This window comes from Pelodiscus sinensis, chromosome 1 (assembly GCF_049634645.1).
Source record: "Pelodiscus sinensis isolate JC-2024 chromosome 1, ASM4963464v1, whole genome shotgun sequence".
Taxonomy (NCBI): domain Eukaryota; kingdom Metazoa; phylum Chordata; order Testudines; family Trionychidae; genus Pelodiscus; species Pelodiscus sinensis.
Window position 1 is genome coordinate 41,438,055 of NC_134711.1, and position 17,387 is coordinate 41,455,441.

The 17,387-nt window shown below is 39.9% G+C and overlaps 1 protein-coding gene across 5 annotated transcripts in view; it reads left to right on the forward strand.

Annotated features, from left to right (window-relative positions):
• The window catches only part of CADPS2 (calcium dependent secretion activator 2), a 514,814-nt gene that overhangs the window by 191,328 nt on the left and 306,099 nt on the right, over positions 1-17,387 (forward strand). For all 5 annotated transcript variants that reach the window (XM_075928806.1, XM_075928789.1, XM_075928797.1 and 2 more), the window contains exon 4: positions 10,943-11,023. In XM_075928806.1, the coding sequence (XP_075784921.1) occupies positions 10,943-11,023 (81 nt within the window). The remainder of the gene's footprint in view (positions 1-10,942; positions 11,024-17,387) is intronic.

Here is a 17,387-nt window from a genome sequence, read left to right on the forward strand (position 1 = left end):
GAGGACCTGCTCCATTATTTTTCCAGGGACCGAGGTGAGGCTAAACAGAGTGTAGTTCCTCAGATCCTTCTCCTTCCTTTTTTAAAAGATGGGTGTCGTACCTCGGTGTTTTCGTACCTCGGTACCTTCGGTGGTCTGGACTGTCAGTGTCAGCGTCGTCTGGTCAGGGTTGTCCTGGCGCGCTCCTGACAGGACCTCTACTCCGTTGTTAAACTTTCGGCTGCGTGCGTAACAATCGGTACTCCCTTTATCTAGAGTGATAGACCACGTGCACTTGGGTCAACACAAGAGATCTCCTAGAGGCCCCGGAAACGACAGATGCAGGCAAGGTTTGAAATCAATCGAGCAGGTTTATTGTCAAATGCAAAGCTCTACCAGTTGGTAACAGAGATCAGTACAATGTTACACCACTGGGCACTATGGCCCGCGTTGACAAGGTACCAACACCGGGCAGGCCTATTGCCATATAATAGATATTAACAGCAGTTAGTCAAAATTAAGCTACTGTGCACTCTGTAAGTTTAGGCAATGACACCTGCCGTTCAGGCGCCTAGTGCGCCCCCCCCAAGGTCGGCCAGAGAGCACCCTCTGCGGTGTCCTTTTATAGATAGGTACAAACAACTTACATCATTTTTTTACGCACCAGGTTACCACCCTCTGTTGCCTAGTTACCACCCCTCACCTTATGGAAGGGGGACTTACTTACTATCCTTCATGCTGTCAATTCCGACCTGGTCCTGAACCTAGGTTGGTATGTGCATTAGTTTTTAGGGAGTTTTTGTACCAAGACATTTCTTATTAAGATGTTCCATTACTCCCCTTTGGCTTACAGTCTGTACCCAGTGCCTCCCTGTGTCCTTCCATGCTCGACCTAACTTACACAATCGCACAGTTATCAATAGGGCCTCTTTCTTGGCTCCTGTTACTGAACCAAAGTCTTGCTCACTAGATTGCAGGCCTGTTGCTGTTTTCATGTTATAGGCCTCTATTTAGGCCTGCTGACTCCATGTTAGTGACCTCAACTTACTACATTCCCCCACTTTTTGTCCTTTTATGGGGAGGATGTTTACCCATCGTCCCGGAAAAGCATAATGCATGAACTGAAGGTGACCCAGTGGGCTAAACACTGTCATGTGGACACCTTTGTCATACTGTTCACACACTCATGCCCCATCTGTCCCTTAGTCTGCACATTCCCTCGTACGACTGATGGACAGATTTTATTTTCCAATTCTTTTCAGTCCCTTATGGTGGGCCTGGGAATGTTAGACCCAGGACTGTACTGAGAAATGCAGGTTTTTTGATTGAGTTTTAACAGGCTTTTCAAATAATTAATATGGAAATGGTGTATCTTTTGTAGAGTATTTAGGCATATTTGCTCAGTGCACCTATGTATGTATGGCATAACCTTATAGCCATTTGTAACTTGGTATTGTGATTTGGCTCGTGTGGTACTGCTGATAGCCATACACTTCAATTAGGGCATATACAATTACCATTTGTACTATTATTAATAGTAGACTGAGTGTTTTTTAGTGATTTTAAATACTGGGATAGACATTGTTAGAGTGTGTCCCTCAAGATTATATATATAAGAAGCAAAACAGAAATTTGGAGTAGTGACATTATAAATGAGGCCTTTTATAATAAATGTTTTGTACTCTATTACTACCCAGTACTGTCCATTCATGTTATACATCAGCCTTACTGCCGGTGGTCACCCTCTGCAATAGACTTTGCTAGGCAGGAACCAGGAATGGCTAGCGTCTCTGTTCCATTGGTCGCAGTGCTTTGTGACACACCAGTCAGTTGTTTCCAGACAACTTACTGAATGGACAGTAACCAGTTTATTAATTATTGCTGTGTCGGGATTCAGTATTGGTCCTAGACACTAAACAAAATTGTTTGGAATAATATGTGCCTCGGTTTAGGTTTAATGTCACTGATCCAAATCATGATGGGTAATAACAGGGATTTGTTTTTTAACCCAAGTTGTAGTTTTATACACTTAATTTTCTTTTGTGATTTTCTATCCTTTTTTTTAAACCCTTTTTTATATTTGCTCCTATTTGTTGATTTTTCACCTATTATGGCTAAACAATTTAGCAATGCTATGCGCATTGTAAATGGTGTACAGCAAAAATACAATAATAATACAGTGATATAGCAACAGTAGTGGTACAGCAAACAACATTTGGTTTTACATAATAGCCAAGTTTAAATTAACTAACAATGATTTCTAGCTGATTGCCAACTTAATTGTCCATATATGGGACATTGAGGTGAACAGTCTTTTATTTATAAAGTACTTCATTTTTCTTCTCTTTTCTTGATGCTTAGGCATTTCTTCACTGCGTGCTGCTATCTTTTAGTGTTTTTGTGCTGTGATATCGTCTAGTGTTTTTGATCTGTAGGATAAACCTTACAAAACTTCAGTTAGTTGACATAATACAAGTTTTTCTTTACATCTGTCTTGTTTTTAGTAACTTAAATTTAATAAACAGGTTAGTTGAGTTTGTTTATAATAGGGATCAAGTCTTTTATAATACAACTAAACTTTTGCAATTGTTGTACAGATATTTATTTTCACTGGAGGTTTATTACCAATTTTGTCTTCCAAATATAATGCTTAACTGCTAAAATAGATACTTACAATGTTCCATGAGATGGTGTATTGCTTTTCCATCAAAGTGTTTAACAATGTTACCAAGTTTATAGAGTTAATTTCCTTGTGATACCAATTCCACTTTTGTAAACTGTTTAAAAGCACAAAAGTTAACAACTATTTTCCTTTAATATTCTATAAAAGAAAACAATTTATATCAAAATGAATTTTTAAAACAGGTGTATGTAAATTCTTTGAAAATATTAAACATTTATTATGGTTTGTTGTGTTAGGAGTTCAAGGTGGAAACCTGTTGAAAAAGTTTGGTTAGCTTTATGCATTATTGCTATACTATTCTTATAACTGCATTTAAAAGTAAAAACAAGGTTATAAAATCCATACTAAAATTGACATTTTGTTAATGTTACCTGAACCTTAATATTGGACCTTTAATGTTAAGGGTCTGGTCTCCCTTACATTTTCTTTGAATTAAAATATAAAAAAAAATAAAAAACTTTGATTAATAAAAGAAAAAAAATTGTTTGCAATTGCATTCTTTGTTGAGACATGAAATATATGTAACTCTGAAAAAAAATAGTATTCATAAAATGATTATAAAATAGTGTGGTACCACATTTTAAAAAAAGTATAAAAATTGACTTTTGTTGCAACACGTGACATACAACAAAAACAACATACATGACATACAGGACAACTCACAATTTAAAAACAAATGGCGCCAACATTACATTTATAACTGTACAAAATAAGAAAAAAAATTAAACATTTAAATCAGCAAATTATTACCTTATTTAAAACTATTAATAAAAATGATATCAATTTCTATTAATATTTGCCAAATATGTTGTATTAAATTAGTAACTTATGGCATTGCTCTTTACTTTATATTAAGCTTTATTTTAAAACTCTGCTATACAGGTGTACTGAAATAAAAAAGAAACCCATGTTTCAAATAAAAGTTAATAGTTAGAAGCAGAGTCTGCATGTCTATTGCTTAGCAACCTTATCTTCTGGAAAGTTGGGAGTCATTCCAGCTGTTGCATTTCTGATGGGTTAAAATAATTAATTTATGGGAATTATTTAAACGGGAAAAAAAAATACCTTATTTTTCTTTGTTTCCTATTTTGTTCTATTTTTAACCTCTTTATATTTTAAAAATTTGTATAAAAACTAACTTTCCTCGAGTCAAGAGCGTTTAACTCTTAAATTTCTCTTAAAATACAGGCAGCAGCAAATTAAGCAAACTGAGAGGCTATAAAGGATAAAAATATTTCAAAAGAAGAGTGCATTTTAGCTGAGTGCAGAGTATGCTTTCATGGGTTAAAGTAGTTGGAAACCTGCACTCTGGATTTTTATCCTGACTCTAAGATTAGAGTGTGGGTAGTTACCTGCGCTTGTAAAAACTGAATTTGTTCCCCCGGTGTCTGTTGTTCTTGTCTGCATGCTAGATGAATTGTGGGAGTGCCCATACATGCTGCACTTAACTGTTTTGGGGCAACTCCATGTGTTAATGCATCAGTTCTTGTTAGCCTGTTTAATCTTGCTTTTTCACTTTGAAATTCTTTTTTACTGACATTCTTGCAATCAAGTCGCATCTCCTGTCTCTTAGTGTGCTCTGTGAACTGTTCCATTTTATCCTTCATTTTATTTACTAATTCAGTGACAGTATTGCTTGCTACTTCTCCCTCTTGTGCACTTACTTTTCCCATTCTGACAGGCACCAGTCTAGGTCTCAGTTTAAGTTCAACTGGAACCTGGCTTTTATCATATGTTTGTGGTTGCAATGCAGTGGACCCCGTTTCATCTTTCACATTTTCCAGGGCTACCACTGATAATTTCTGTCCCATGGCTTCAGGTACTGTGAAAGTTCTTAAAGGCTGTTGCTTTGCTAGGGACGGCACTTTTCTCTTTTGCAAAGTTGCTTCTTTTACTTCCCCTATCTGTTCCATTACCAGGGAGGCTAGCGGTGTGGCAGGCTGTTTAAGCCATCTCACTGCCATAGACATAAGTTGCAAAATCCTAGGCTTTTTAGTACTATTACTCTTTTTCAGCGCTTCAGTTTCTGCCATGGCTTCACATCTACCGGTTTCTGCATACTCTTTTTTAAACTCATATGGCCCTCCTTTTTTAGCAATCTAACGGGTCCATATTTCATCAAAACCTAACAGGGTTATAAGGGAATGTAGATGGGGGTTATCTAACTCGTGATTTTCTGCCATTTTAGATGTTAGATTGCAAACAGATAAACAGAACTGTTAGCCTTCTTACCAGATCAGCGGTCGGGGTCACCAGTGTCGTACCTCGGTGTTTTCGTACCTCGGTACCTTCGGTGGTCTGGACTGTCAGTGTCAGCGTCGTCTGGTCAGGGTTGTCCTGGCGCGCTCCTGACAGGACCTCTACTCCGTTGTTAAACTTTCGGCTGCGTGCGTAACAATCGGTACTCCCTTTATCTAGAGTGTTAGACCCCGTGCACTTGAGTCAACACAAGAGATCTCTGAGAGGCCCCAGAAACGACAGATGCAGGCAAGGTTTGAAATCAATCGAGCAGGTTTATTGTCAAATGCAAAGCTCTACCAGTTGGTAACAGAGATCAGTACAATGTTACACCACTGGGCACTATGGCCCGCGTTGACAAGGTACCAACACCGGGCAGGCCTATTGCCATATAATAGATATTAACAGCAGTTAGTCAAAATTAAGCTACTGTGCACTCTGTAAGTTTAGGCAATGACACCTGCCGTTCAGGCGCCTAGTGCGCCTCCCCCCAAGGTCGGCTGGAGAGCACCCTCTGCGGTGTCCTTTTATAGACAGGTACAAACAACTTACATCATTTCTTTACGCACCAGGTTACCACCCTCTGTTGCCTAGTTACCACCCCTCACCTTATGGAAGGGGGACTTACTTACTATCCTTCATGCTGTCAATTCCGACCTGGTCCTGAACCTAGGTTGGTATGTGCATTAGTTTTTAGGGAGTTTTTGTACCAAGACATTTCTTATTAAGATGTTCCATTACTCCCCTTTGGCTTACAGTCTGTACCCAGTGCCTCCCTGTGTCCTTCCATGCTCGACCTAACTTACACAATCGCACAGTTATCAATAGGGCCTCTTTCTTGGCTCCTGTTACTGAACCAAAGTCTTGCTCACTAGATTGCAGGCCTGTTGCTGTTTTCATGTTATAGGCCTCTATTTAGGCCTGCTGACTCCATGTTAGTGACCTCAACTTACTACAATGGGTACTACATTTACCTTTCTCCAATGATCCGGGACCTCCCCCAACTGCCACAGGTTTTTAAGGATACTGGCCAATATTCTGCTATAACATCAGCCAAGTCTCTCAGCGCTCTCAGATGCATTATATCCAAGATTTTGTTTCACCCTTTTTTGGGTGTAAAACCCAAGTAATTTGTAATGTTTATATAATGTCATTGCGAACTTGCTTGCTTGCTTTAGTATCCCAAAAGCAGAAAATCTGCATTTAAGAATAGATTTATCAGGTCAGAAAGAGAACCAGTACTTCAGAATTAATAAACAATCCCATGAAGAGAACAAACCAATAAATGCATATGATGGAGGAAAAATAATTGAAGTTTGAAAAATAGATTTCAGCATTAAACTTAATTGTAATCATTTAATTTTCCAATCTTCTCTTTTTATTGGATTTTTCCTTCTAAAACTGGTTAGTTCCTAAAGAGTTTCATAATAGCAATAAATTACAGCCCTGAAAAATACAATTGCAAGAAACACAGGAGACTTACAGTATCTGAACATCTACGGTTCTCTGGTTTACTTCCCTCAATCTGTCAACAGACCACAATGAGTCAATAAGTAGCTGAAATATTTATTTCCAGTTCACAATGTACCTTTTTCATCTGAATCCCACATTATTGAATTAACAGTTTCTGTGCATATGTGTCCATGTAAATAGAGTACACAATGCCTGGACTTTTATCTTTGTATTAAATCTGAAGGAAATAATGAATAATCAAAATGATTCTATCTGATTCACAAAGCCACATACCCACAGAGCAAGCTTCACACTATCTTCAAACTATTTTTGCATATACCAAAGCAATATGCTGTATGGTCCAATATGGAATTCTTCTACAAACCTCTGGGACAACAAGTTTGGAAAAAGGGAAACAATTGTTTTAGAGTTGTGGGTCCTTGAGTTCCTAGAAATGAATATAGAAGAAAATGCATTTTAAGTTCAGCTCAGCAAATCAATTTAAATGGAACTGCATGATTTAGATCTAAAATGTTCGATTTGAGGGGCGAGAATAGGGCTATGGACAGCACATGACAGAAGGAATTTTGTGCATAAATGAGTGAAAAGTCTGAGGCTGTTCAGTTAAAGGGAATAACTAGGTCTGCTCAAATTCAGGCCAGGACACTGAATGTAGTTGTTGATTAGTCTTGTGGTGTATCTGCACAATTGTTTATTATGAAAAGAGTTGGATATATGGTGTGAAACTTTCACACCTGCTTCATACAAATGAAGAGACCATAGTGGCATCAAGGGGCTTGAAAAGGGCCCAAGGAGAATCCCACCAGCACAGAATCTTGAGGACCCTGGCATAAATGTCAAGACAAGATCAAAAGACAACTTCAGGGCCCATTTAAGGATGCTTTAATGACGTTCCCCTATCAGAGTGTGTCGGTGTGCTGTGGATGGGGAGCAGGAGGGAGGAATCCACAGTGCGCAGCCCAGCTGGGCTTTAGGAGGGAGTCAGAGTGGGAGACTGGAAGCCCTAGGACTCAGCTGGGCTGCTGGTGGGGGGGAATCTGCCTGGTGGGCTGGCAGGGCAGAGAGTGGGGCTGGCAGTAGGGGGGCCAGAAATGACCTCCCTGGTCTGGCAAAATCCCTCATCCAGGACCAATCAGGTCAAGGGCACTGAACCAGGAGGTCCAAACTGTAGCTCACTCACCTGATGTCTCTAACTTTCTCCCTTGGCCATCAGACTGAACTGCCGGAGAGGTAGTGGTTGGCTATCTTAGGTGGGTATCTCTCACTAACCTCCCAGTATAGCAGGGCCCCAACTGGTCATCATGGCTAGTGATAACTGGTGAACATTATGTACCGTGGCAGCTGCCAGCCACTCAAAAAACACAGAAGCAAGTAATTAGTGTGGCAGAAATGAGAAGGGGCCCCCAAAGCACAGATGTGTTTAAAATACTTTGAATTCAGTCATAAATTTAAAAAGCAAATGTGTTGCTTGAAATGTAACTTTACATTAATAATTTTAAAAGTTACAAAAAAACTAATTTAACATTAATGAAATCTTCAGGGGGAAGAGTGAGCTTTAGCAATTATGGATTTGAAGAACTATGATTTCTGCCAGGTCAATATTACCATTTGTACGTAATTAAAATGTTTCAATTTATTTTATGAATGATATTTGACATACTATATGTGTTAGGATCTCAAACAAACTTCATAAATTTAGTGGCAATATGATTACCTCTTCAAGTTCTTGTACTTTGGACACATTTTTCACATGGTGCCATTTCTTTTTGCTGTCAAAATGCATGAACATATGTTTGGTCCCTGAGGTAATATAAGAGTAAACACAAGATATTTACAAATGGAATTACAAAACATGCTGTATTTCAACCTCTAAAAAACATATGGATGATGATTCATTAGCTCTGTGCTTTCTTTCTATATTATGTGTGTACACACACACACACACACTATATATATATATATATATATATATATATATATATATATATATATATATATATATATATATATATATAATGTTATAAACTGAGCAAAACAATGTGCTGTTGATCTGGCCTGTACTTCTTATTCAGATAAACTCACATTGAAGTCAATTTTGCCTGGGTAAGGGCTATTATAGCAGAATCTGCCTAACCAGAATGACTTCCAGAAATGTGATCTTAGTTGCTGCTTAGGTAGGATTCCTTGTTAATAGAGGATGTCATTACAACAGTAATGCTGACCATGGAGCTAAAGCTGTAGAAATATAGAACTAGCTCAACTGGGTCAGACAAGCCATTCATATTCAGGGTGTCCCCACTATAAGTCGCCCCAGTATACATCTGTTCTTCACTAAAGTCATTGACACTTGTAGGAACTGATGCGTTATAAGTCCTCCTGCTAATTGCGCTTAAGTAATGCAAAAAATTTTTGCGCAAATGGAAGTCAGCTGCAGGAAAAAAAATGCCCCACTTTAAGTTGTTTTGCTAGAAGTCCAAGTTTTTTTGGAACATATCTTGGACTTACAGCAAGGACGGCCTGTCACTGTCCTTGTCTAGTACCAAACGCTGTAGAAGGAAGTCTAAGAAAAATAACTGCAGTAGCCAGTTATTATTTCTCTTAACTAGTCTCTTGCACAATCGCCCCCAGTCTTCTCCTCATTCTTAGTTGCAGTGTTCTGACCAAGACTCAATATTCCCTCCACTTCACTTTCCAGTCCCAAGTTCCCTGGTTCCTTGTTCCAATATACTTCCCTCACCTCTCTGCAAGTTTGTGACTCTCGTCCTCTCTACTTTTGCATCAGGCATCCTTCTTCTCCATTCTGCTTGGGTTCAGCAGCAAATCAGACTTCAGAAGAGCCTCCATGTTCTCAGTTCAGGGACCTGAACATGGCATGACCCTCAGCAGCCCAAAACTGTAATTGCAGGGAAGGTGCTGCTCAGCCCTAAGTTGGAGCATATTCCATAAATAGAATCTTGAGGAATTTAGCGATTAAAAATGACCATGTGTAAACTGAGATTTTTTTCAAAGGCTTATAATTTGACTCCATATGTGTTGGTTTTTCACAGGGCCGGCAAAAGACACCCCCCTCCCCCCAGTATACAGACTATTCCCCTGCCAATTCAAGTCCCTATTCCAAAGCTCAAAGCAATAGAGCTGTTCAAAAATATTTTTGAACACAGGCATCAGTTTTTCCCCTAACTCTTATTGTCAGTCAATGAACTATTTTGGTGGAAATTTTCTCCAGGAAAAAAAAATCAGACACTTAGCATAGAAAATGTCAGCCCACAATGGTTCAATTTTGGCTAAGTTATAAACTGAAAAGAGGGTCTTATAAATTTAAGTGTTGTGTAACCTTAGTAGTGAGTGATACCAGCCCTATCTATAATAATAATAAAAATACATTTGCTCTTTTAGGAGATAGGAGAGAGAGTAAAATATTTTGGGGAGAAATTGAATGAAAAATTTAAGCTAGAGAGAAGTATGCAGATGGCAAAAATAATTGATTGACAGAAAGTATTTGTTAGTGTGTTAATAGAATTAGGAGGTTTCTTGAGTGTGTCCAGGCAGAACGGCATGTATCAGAAGAGCTGGTAGCAAGGAGCAGCCAGGTTTTGAAAGTAATAAACTAGAATGTGTTGCAGTGGCTGGGAGGTTTGGGCAGTGTGGTGAAACAAGGTTAAAAAAAGTGTCTCTTTCTGCCTGTCTCTCCTGCATGCTTTTGTTTTTTTGGGGATAAATAAGTGAGTCGCTGATAGGAATTGTCATTCTAGTTACAATGGAAAAGCATTATCAAACAGGAATGATTTGCAGTGTTTTCTGGAGATTATGGGTTAATCTAATCTCTTAACGCATTCCCGTACTAACAGCCAGTTAAAATGGTACATGTGATTTTTAAAATGGCACTGACAGTTCTGTTTCTATAATATTAGTTTTATCTCTCTCCATCCCCTGTCTTTTTTTGTTACTCTCACTTAGTGTATCTGTCTCAAAGGTAGACTGTAAGGTTCTTTGTTAACTTCCAAAATTGCTTTTTGGGAGATAGAATGAAAGCTTATATCCTAATAATGGGGACAATAATGGGAATTTTTAACTACAGCCATTCTATATATCTCTGTATGTCAGAGCTCTAGTGGCTAATGCCTCCGTGATTATTTACATTTGTAGTTGTCATATATTCAGTGTTATAGCTATGTTGATTCCACAGTATTAGAGAGAGGGTAATTAGATAATACCTTTCATTGAGTTGAGCTATCTTTTGAGCTTACCCAGAGCTGAAGAACTCTATGTAAAGTGGAAATATTTGTCTCTGTCATCAACAGATGTTAGTCCAATAAAAATAGCTAATATTACCTCACCCACCTTGTCTGTCTAATGATGATGCATTGTCATGATTTATTACAAATGGAAATTTTCTTGCATTTCTGATGTCAGACTTTTATTGTTTGTGTAGCATTTTACTGTAAATAGAGAACATTTGAAGCTTTTCTGTTACTCCCTTATGATGAAATACATTATTTTTATATAATTAAAGCTACCAACTTACCATAGCTTGCCCACATGATTAATTTTGTGTGTTCTGTATTGAAGCTGGATAATGCAGATGAACAAGCAGCTCAGATCAGACGTGAACTAGATGGACGTCTACAATTGGCAGAACAAATGACAAAGGTAAATGATCATAGTCATATTCATGCCTACGATTTTAAATTGTGTCTGAGTGTATACACACTATAGCCTTCTAAATTATAACTATTGATCCTTTTTAAAAGGTATATTAAGCAAATGGGGGCAGTTATACTGTGCAGCAGTTTGGAACAACAGACTAGTTCCAGTGTAGTGCATGCGCTCATCGATATTTGCATTCTCTTTCTCTCTCTCTCTCGTCCTCCCCACCCCACAGCTTTCCTTGATACTTTGTATATACAGTAATGTGATCTGATTTTGCCACTGCCAGCAAGCTTCATGAGAGAGAAGAGTGTGTGTGGTTTGTACACACATGAGTATGATCTGGTATAAAATTGGTAGCAGGTCAAGTTTGGGATGGATTTTGGCTTTTCTGTAGCAAAGCCATCAGAGTTGTGCAGGCCATCCTAAAGAGTATAGATTAGAAGGAATTGTTTTATAAATACTTTAGAAAATTAGATCTATTTTTATATCCCTCAAGCTACAAAACCAGGTCAGAGTGCACCAATGACCTGGTAATGCACACCAGCAGGGTCCCTAGGACAACTAGTGAATGGCAGGCTAATTCAGGGTAGATTCACAAACTCAACTTGCTGTGTACTAAACGTTTGTATAGACAGTCCTATATAGTTACTATGACCCAGATCATATTCTTTCATGGTAAAAACTGTGTGGGAGATAAGGAGTAAATCTCTGGCAGTCTTGGGTCCTTGTATCACAGGCCACATCACCCCATGGTTGTGGACAGGATTTTCCAGTTATAGAGGGGTCCACGTGAGCTTCCCAAAACCGAGTATTCCTTGAGAGGCACTGGGCCATTAACAAGAAACTTCTGTACTAGTTCTGTCCCCTGGTAGCTCTAATGGCTATCCCAACCATATATATGATTTGCTCTTTGTGTGTATTTAAAAACACTTTTCTTCTTGGAACTCTTGTTAGTCTTTAAGTCAGAAATTTCTAAAAGGAGTACAACTATCACATTCTTATTCACAAGATGTGAACTGTCAGAGCTTGCTTATAAACATCATCACCTTTAAAGCTATGCCAGGTTGAAGATGGGTAAAAATGGTTTGTTTGTTTGTTTTTTCCACACAGTGCCACCAACCTAGTGGCTCAACAGTACAATTCAATTTACTGTTCCATTAAGACTACAGTTCAAGACTAGAGTCATGCAGGAAGGCAAATTACAATATTTATTATCTCTTTCTAGATGACCCAACTTAGAAACTTCTATTAAAGTATTTGTCTGGCAATGAACTTTTATCTATATTAGCAAATATTTCAACAGTTTAGAGAGCTTTTTGCTTTCCTGTAAATCAGGGTGAGGAACCTTTTATCTCTCAGGGATCACTGCCCCACAGGAAAAAAAATCAATCCTGGGCCACACATAGCCCCAAGGGGGCAGTAGCTTGTGACTTTCCCTACCCTACAGAGTGAAACTAAAAATTAGGCTTCAGGATGTGGGAGGAAGCTCTAGGCTGAGGCAGGATTTGAAGTCCAGGAAGAGGTGAGGGCTCTAGTTGGAGGTATGGGCTCTGGAAAGTGGAATTTATAGTGCAGGAGAGGGGCTGGGGGCAAGGGATTTGGAGTTTGGGAGGGATCTTAGGGTTGAGGCAGGGGTTGGAGTTAGGGATGTAAATGGCTACTCAAGTAGTCGACTACTGGATAAGCCTAGGCTTATTGCGTAGTCGAGTCACTACTTGACTACTTGCTTCTCCCTCCCCCGTTGCTGCCTCTGTACCAGGGTTACCGCAAAGGGGGGAAGCAGGAAACTGGTGCTGGGAGGAGCCAGCTTAAAAGCCAGTTCCCCCCAGCACTGCCTCTGTGATGGGCAGGGGGAAGGGGCAGGATAGGCAGAGCTGCAGCGGTCCCAGGGTTGGTACGGAGCTACCCCACAGATATCCCTGCTGTGGCTCTGCAGAGCGCTTCCCCTTATCAATTGTGTGGTTGATACAAATTGTATTGACTACATGATTAGCCAATTACTTGCTCTTAGCATGCTTAGCTGGTGGGTCAGAGGGAATATGAGTTCCAACTGGGATGTGGCTCTGAAGCATGGCTGCGGACAGGACAGAGGTATGGAGTGCAGGAGGGGGTGAGGGCTCCAGGAGGGGGTTGGGGTGTGGGTGTGGGATCTGGGGGAGAGGGTGTAAGAGAGGGTTTGGGATGTGGGCTTCACCCAGACTGCACTAACCTTAGGTGGCTCCCAGTCAACCTTGTGGCAGAGCTAATGCAGGTCCTTTCCTTCCCTGGCTTCATGTAGCTCCTAGAAGCAGCTGCCATGTCTGGCCCCTTGGTGGCGGACAGTGTTTCCCCCTAAACTGTGGGGTAGCACAGTTCCACAGGTGATTGATCAGTCCCATTGAGTCAGTAAGCTCTGTGCCTGGAGCTCTGAGCCTCTGACTGGGTGGGACTGATTAGTCACCTATGAAGCTTAGTGGGGACACTGGCAGAGGAGCCATGCCATCTCTGGCTATGTGTACACTGCCGGGGGTTTTTTGTTTGTTTGATTTTTTTTGTAGCAGAACATATGCAAATTGCGCTCTCATTTGCATATCTTCTGCCAATCCTTTTTGCGGAAGAGGTTTTGCCACTAAAAAGCCTCATGTAGATGGGGCCATTTGTCGGGAAAAAACCTTTTTGCACAAGATCCTGTAAACCTCATATTTTGAGGAATAAGGGATCTTGAGCAAAAAGGGTTTTTTTTTTCCTCCAACAAATGGCTCTGTCTACATGGGGATTTTTAGTGGCAAAACCTCTTCCGCAAAAAGGATCGGCGAAGCATAGCAAATGACGGTGATTTGCATATCTTCTGTTACAAGAAAAAGCAGTGTTGACATAGCCTCTGTGTGGTGCACACACCCACACGCACTGTCCCCATCACTCCCATTGGCCATGGTTCTCAGCCAGTGGGAGCTGCAGAGTGGGCACTGGTAGTGGGCCAGCATGTGGAGCATCCGTGGCCCTCCCTCCACCTCAGGGCCACAGAGATGTGCCGGCAAGCCAGATCTCATGGCTCCCGCCCTACGGGGGTCTCTTGAGGCTCAGGGCGTCCAGCTCATGGTGTGGAGACTTGCTGCAGGATGGATTAAATGAAACAGAGGGCAAGATCTGTCCTGGAGGCCACAGGTACCCCACCACTCCTGTAAATATTCACTTCACAATAAAAATTATCCATTTTACATGAGTATCTTTTTACTCTGTCACTGTCTGATGTTAGCCATAAGTATTGGCTCTCTGTAGAATATTTGAGTCACAACAATATGCAATAATGTTGAAATGCTAGTGCCAGTCTCCTGGCCAAACTCCAGCTCATGTAATCCTATTCAATCATTCAATTATCTGTCCAATTTATCACCTACTTTCACCTGTCTATTATTTTTCAGTCTTCAAAATGAGCAATCTAATGCTACATTTCAGTAATGGGTGGATTGTTCCCTAAGACATAGGGGACAGTTTTGGCTAGGGATGTGAATGGTTAACAGGTTACCTGGTAACCATCACCATAATGGATGATGCTCACTGGGTATTGGTTAACCCGTACCTGGAAGCATCCCACAGCCTGCCATGGGCGAAGGGCTGCTCTAGCCCCTCAGGGATCAGGAGCTGGAACTTCCTGTTCAGGGCAGGCTGGAAGCAGAAGCTGCCCCTCTTCCCGCCCCCTCCCCTTCATCCCCGCACTTGGGGCTGGCCTCCCAGCATGGGATCCCACATAATCAGTTAACTGGTTACACCAAAGGTTTAATTGGTTAACTGATTAACCAGGATTTTACTTCCCTAGTTTTAGCCTTGGTTCCGTCTCCTATAGGTCACTGGCTGCATGCAAGGATCCGCAGATCTGCAAGTGGCTGGGACAGAATTTCCTATGCACAGAAACATTGTAGAGTTCAAATAAACCATCCTACAATGCCCCTCTTGTAGTGTACAGGGTGTGGTTGGGCAATATGGGGGACTTACTAACTGCTATAGGGGTATACTGGTAGCTTGCGGGAAGGCTGCTAACTAAGCTTCATTAGGACAGACGATCCTTCCTTCTCCACTGAAGTTCTATTTTGTATCCTTTTCACCTAACCATTGCCTTTCTATCACAGTAAGAATGAAGTGGCAAGTACTTTTACCTACTTCAATAGGTAGGAAGGCACATCTTAGGGGGAGGTGGTATATAAATGCTTGTGTGCATATAGGGTGACCATATACATATATGATAAAGATCTATTAAATATCTCTCAGACATGAGAATGATAATCACCAATGATCAGAGAATCTCACACACAAATAGAAAAAAGAACTCCCTATTGCTTATTTTTACATAGCTTTTATTTATTCATTTTGATAGGTATATATGCTGATAACCATGAAGTAACATTCACCAAGTTTGGCATTTTATATTAAATGCTTTATTTTTTAAGTTTGTTTATATTTCATAGAACACTAGAATTGGAAGGGACTTCAAGAGGTCATCGAGTCCAGTCCCCTGCCCTCATGGCAGGACCCAGTACAATCTAGACCATCCCTAATAGATGTCTTAAATATCTCCAGAGATGGAGATTCCACAACTTCCCTAGGCAATTTATTCCGGTGTTTAACCACCCTGACAGTTAGGAAGTTTTTCCTAATGTCCAACCTAAACCTCCCTTGCTGCAGTTTAAGTCCATTGCTCTTGTCCTATCCTCAAAGGCTAAGGAGAACAATTTTCCTCCCTCCTCCTAGTACCCTTTTAAATACCTCAAAACTGCTATCGTGTCCTCTCTGTCTTCTCCTTTCCAAACTAAACAAGCCCAATTCTTTCAGTCTTCCTTCATGGGTCATGTTGTCTAGACCTTTAATCTTTCTTGTTGCTCTTCTCTGGACCTTCTCCAATTTCTCCACATCTTTCTTTAAATGTGGTGCCCAGAACTGAGCACAATACTCCAATTGAGTCCTAATCAGTACAGAGTAGAGCGGAAGAATGACTTCTCATTACTTTCTCACAAGACTCCTGTTAAAATATGATTCTAAGGTGCATTCTTTTTTTGCAACAGCATCACGCTGTTGACTCATATGGTCCACTATGACCCCTAGATCCCTTTCTGCCATACTCCTTCCTAGACAGTTGCTTACCATTCTGTATGTGTGAGACTGATTGTTCCTTCCTCAATGGAGTACTTTGCATTTGTCCTTATTAAACTTCATCCTGTTTACCTCAGACCATTTCTCCAATTTGTCCAGATCATTTTGAATTATGACCCTATCCTCCAAAAAAGTTGCAACCCCTCCCAGCTTGGTACAGTAGACTTCAGATAATCTGGAACCTATGGGACCTAGGTGGTGCCGGATTATCAGATATGCCGGACTATCAGGAGGTACTATAAGCTGGTTATATATATACTGTATACATTATATACTGTATATAAAGTGTTCTTAACCCTTTTTAATCGTACATACTGTATACAGTATACTGTAATGTTTTAGTTTTTTTAAGCCTTTTTTACCCTTTTTGCTCAGTTCAGCTGCTGCCGCTGTTACCTTGTGACTCATTTTTTTCCGAAGCTCACTCACTAGGCTCTTGCCATTTTGATGCCGGACTATCAGGAGTGCTAAACTATTGGATGCTGGACTATTGGAGTTTTACTGTATCATCTGCAAACTTAATAAGTGTACTCTCTATGCCAATATCTATTTAATAAATAGATAAATATAATATCTAGCAAAATTTGTTTATTTTGACCTTAAAGAAACTTAAACTATGCATTCTTCTTAAGCTGCATTTTGACTTAGCCTTTACTTTCAAAAGTTTAGGGAGAGCGTTTTAGCCATAGTCTGCATCATGTTGTCCATAGTTCCTTTCTCTAATAGCATGAGTCTGAGCCAGTGGAAAATGTCTTTGACCTTTTAAATTGATATACAATCTGCCTAGCAATGTTGACTTCATAACGGGGCTTTATTAAACTTTTATTCCTTATAAAGTTTTATTAAGTCTAGCCAGGATTATAATACACATTAATAGTCTAGCCTTATGTAATTTAGCAGGATCATAGCAGAGTCTAATTGGGAAGTGCTTATCTATAGAATGTGGAATTCAGTGGCATCTTGTAGAATTCAATGGCAGGGCATAATTCACTATTAGTTCCATAGAATTTTTCATAAGGGAGACTGTACGAGAGGAGGCTACTTCATTGCCATGTATGGCAGCCCTTTTTTCCCATTCCATATCCTATGGTAATTATCAGATATTCATTTTAGGGCTATCAAGTGATTAAAAATTGTGATTAAAATAATTAATCATGATTAATGGTGTGATTAATCACACTATTAAACAACAAAATAATTATTTAAATATTTTGGATGTTTTCTAAATTTTCATGATTTA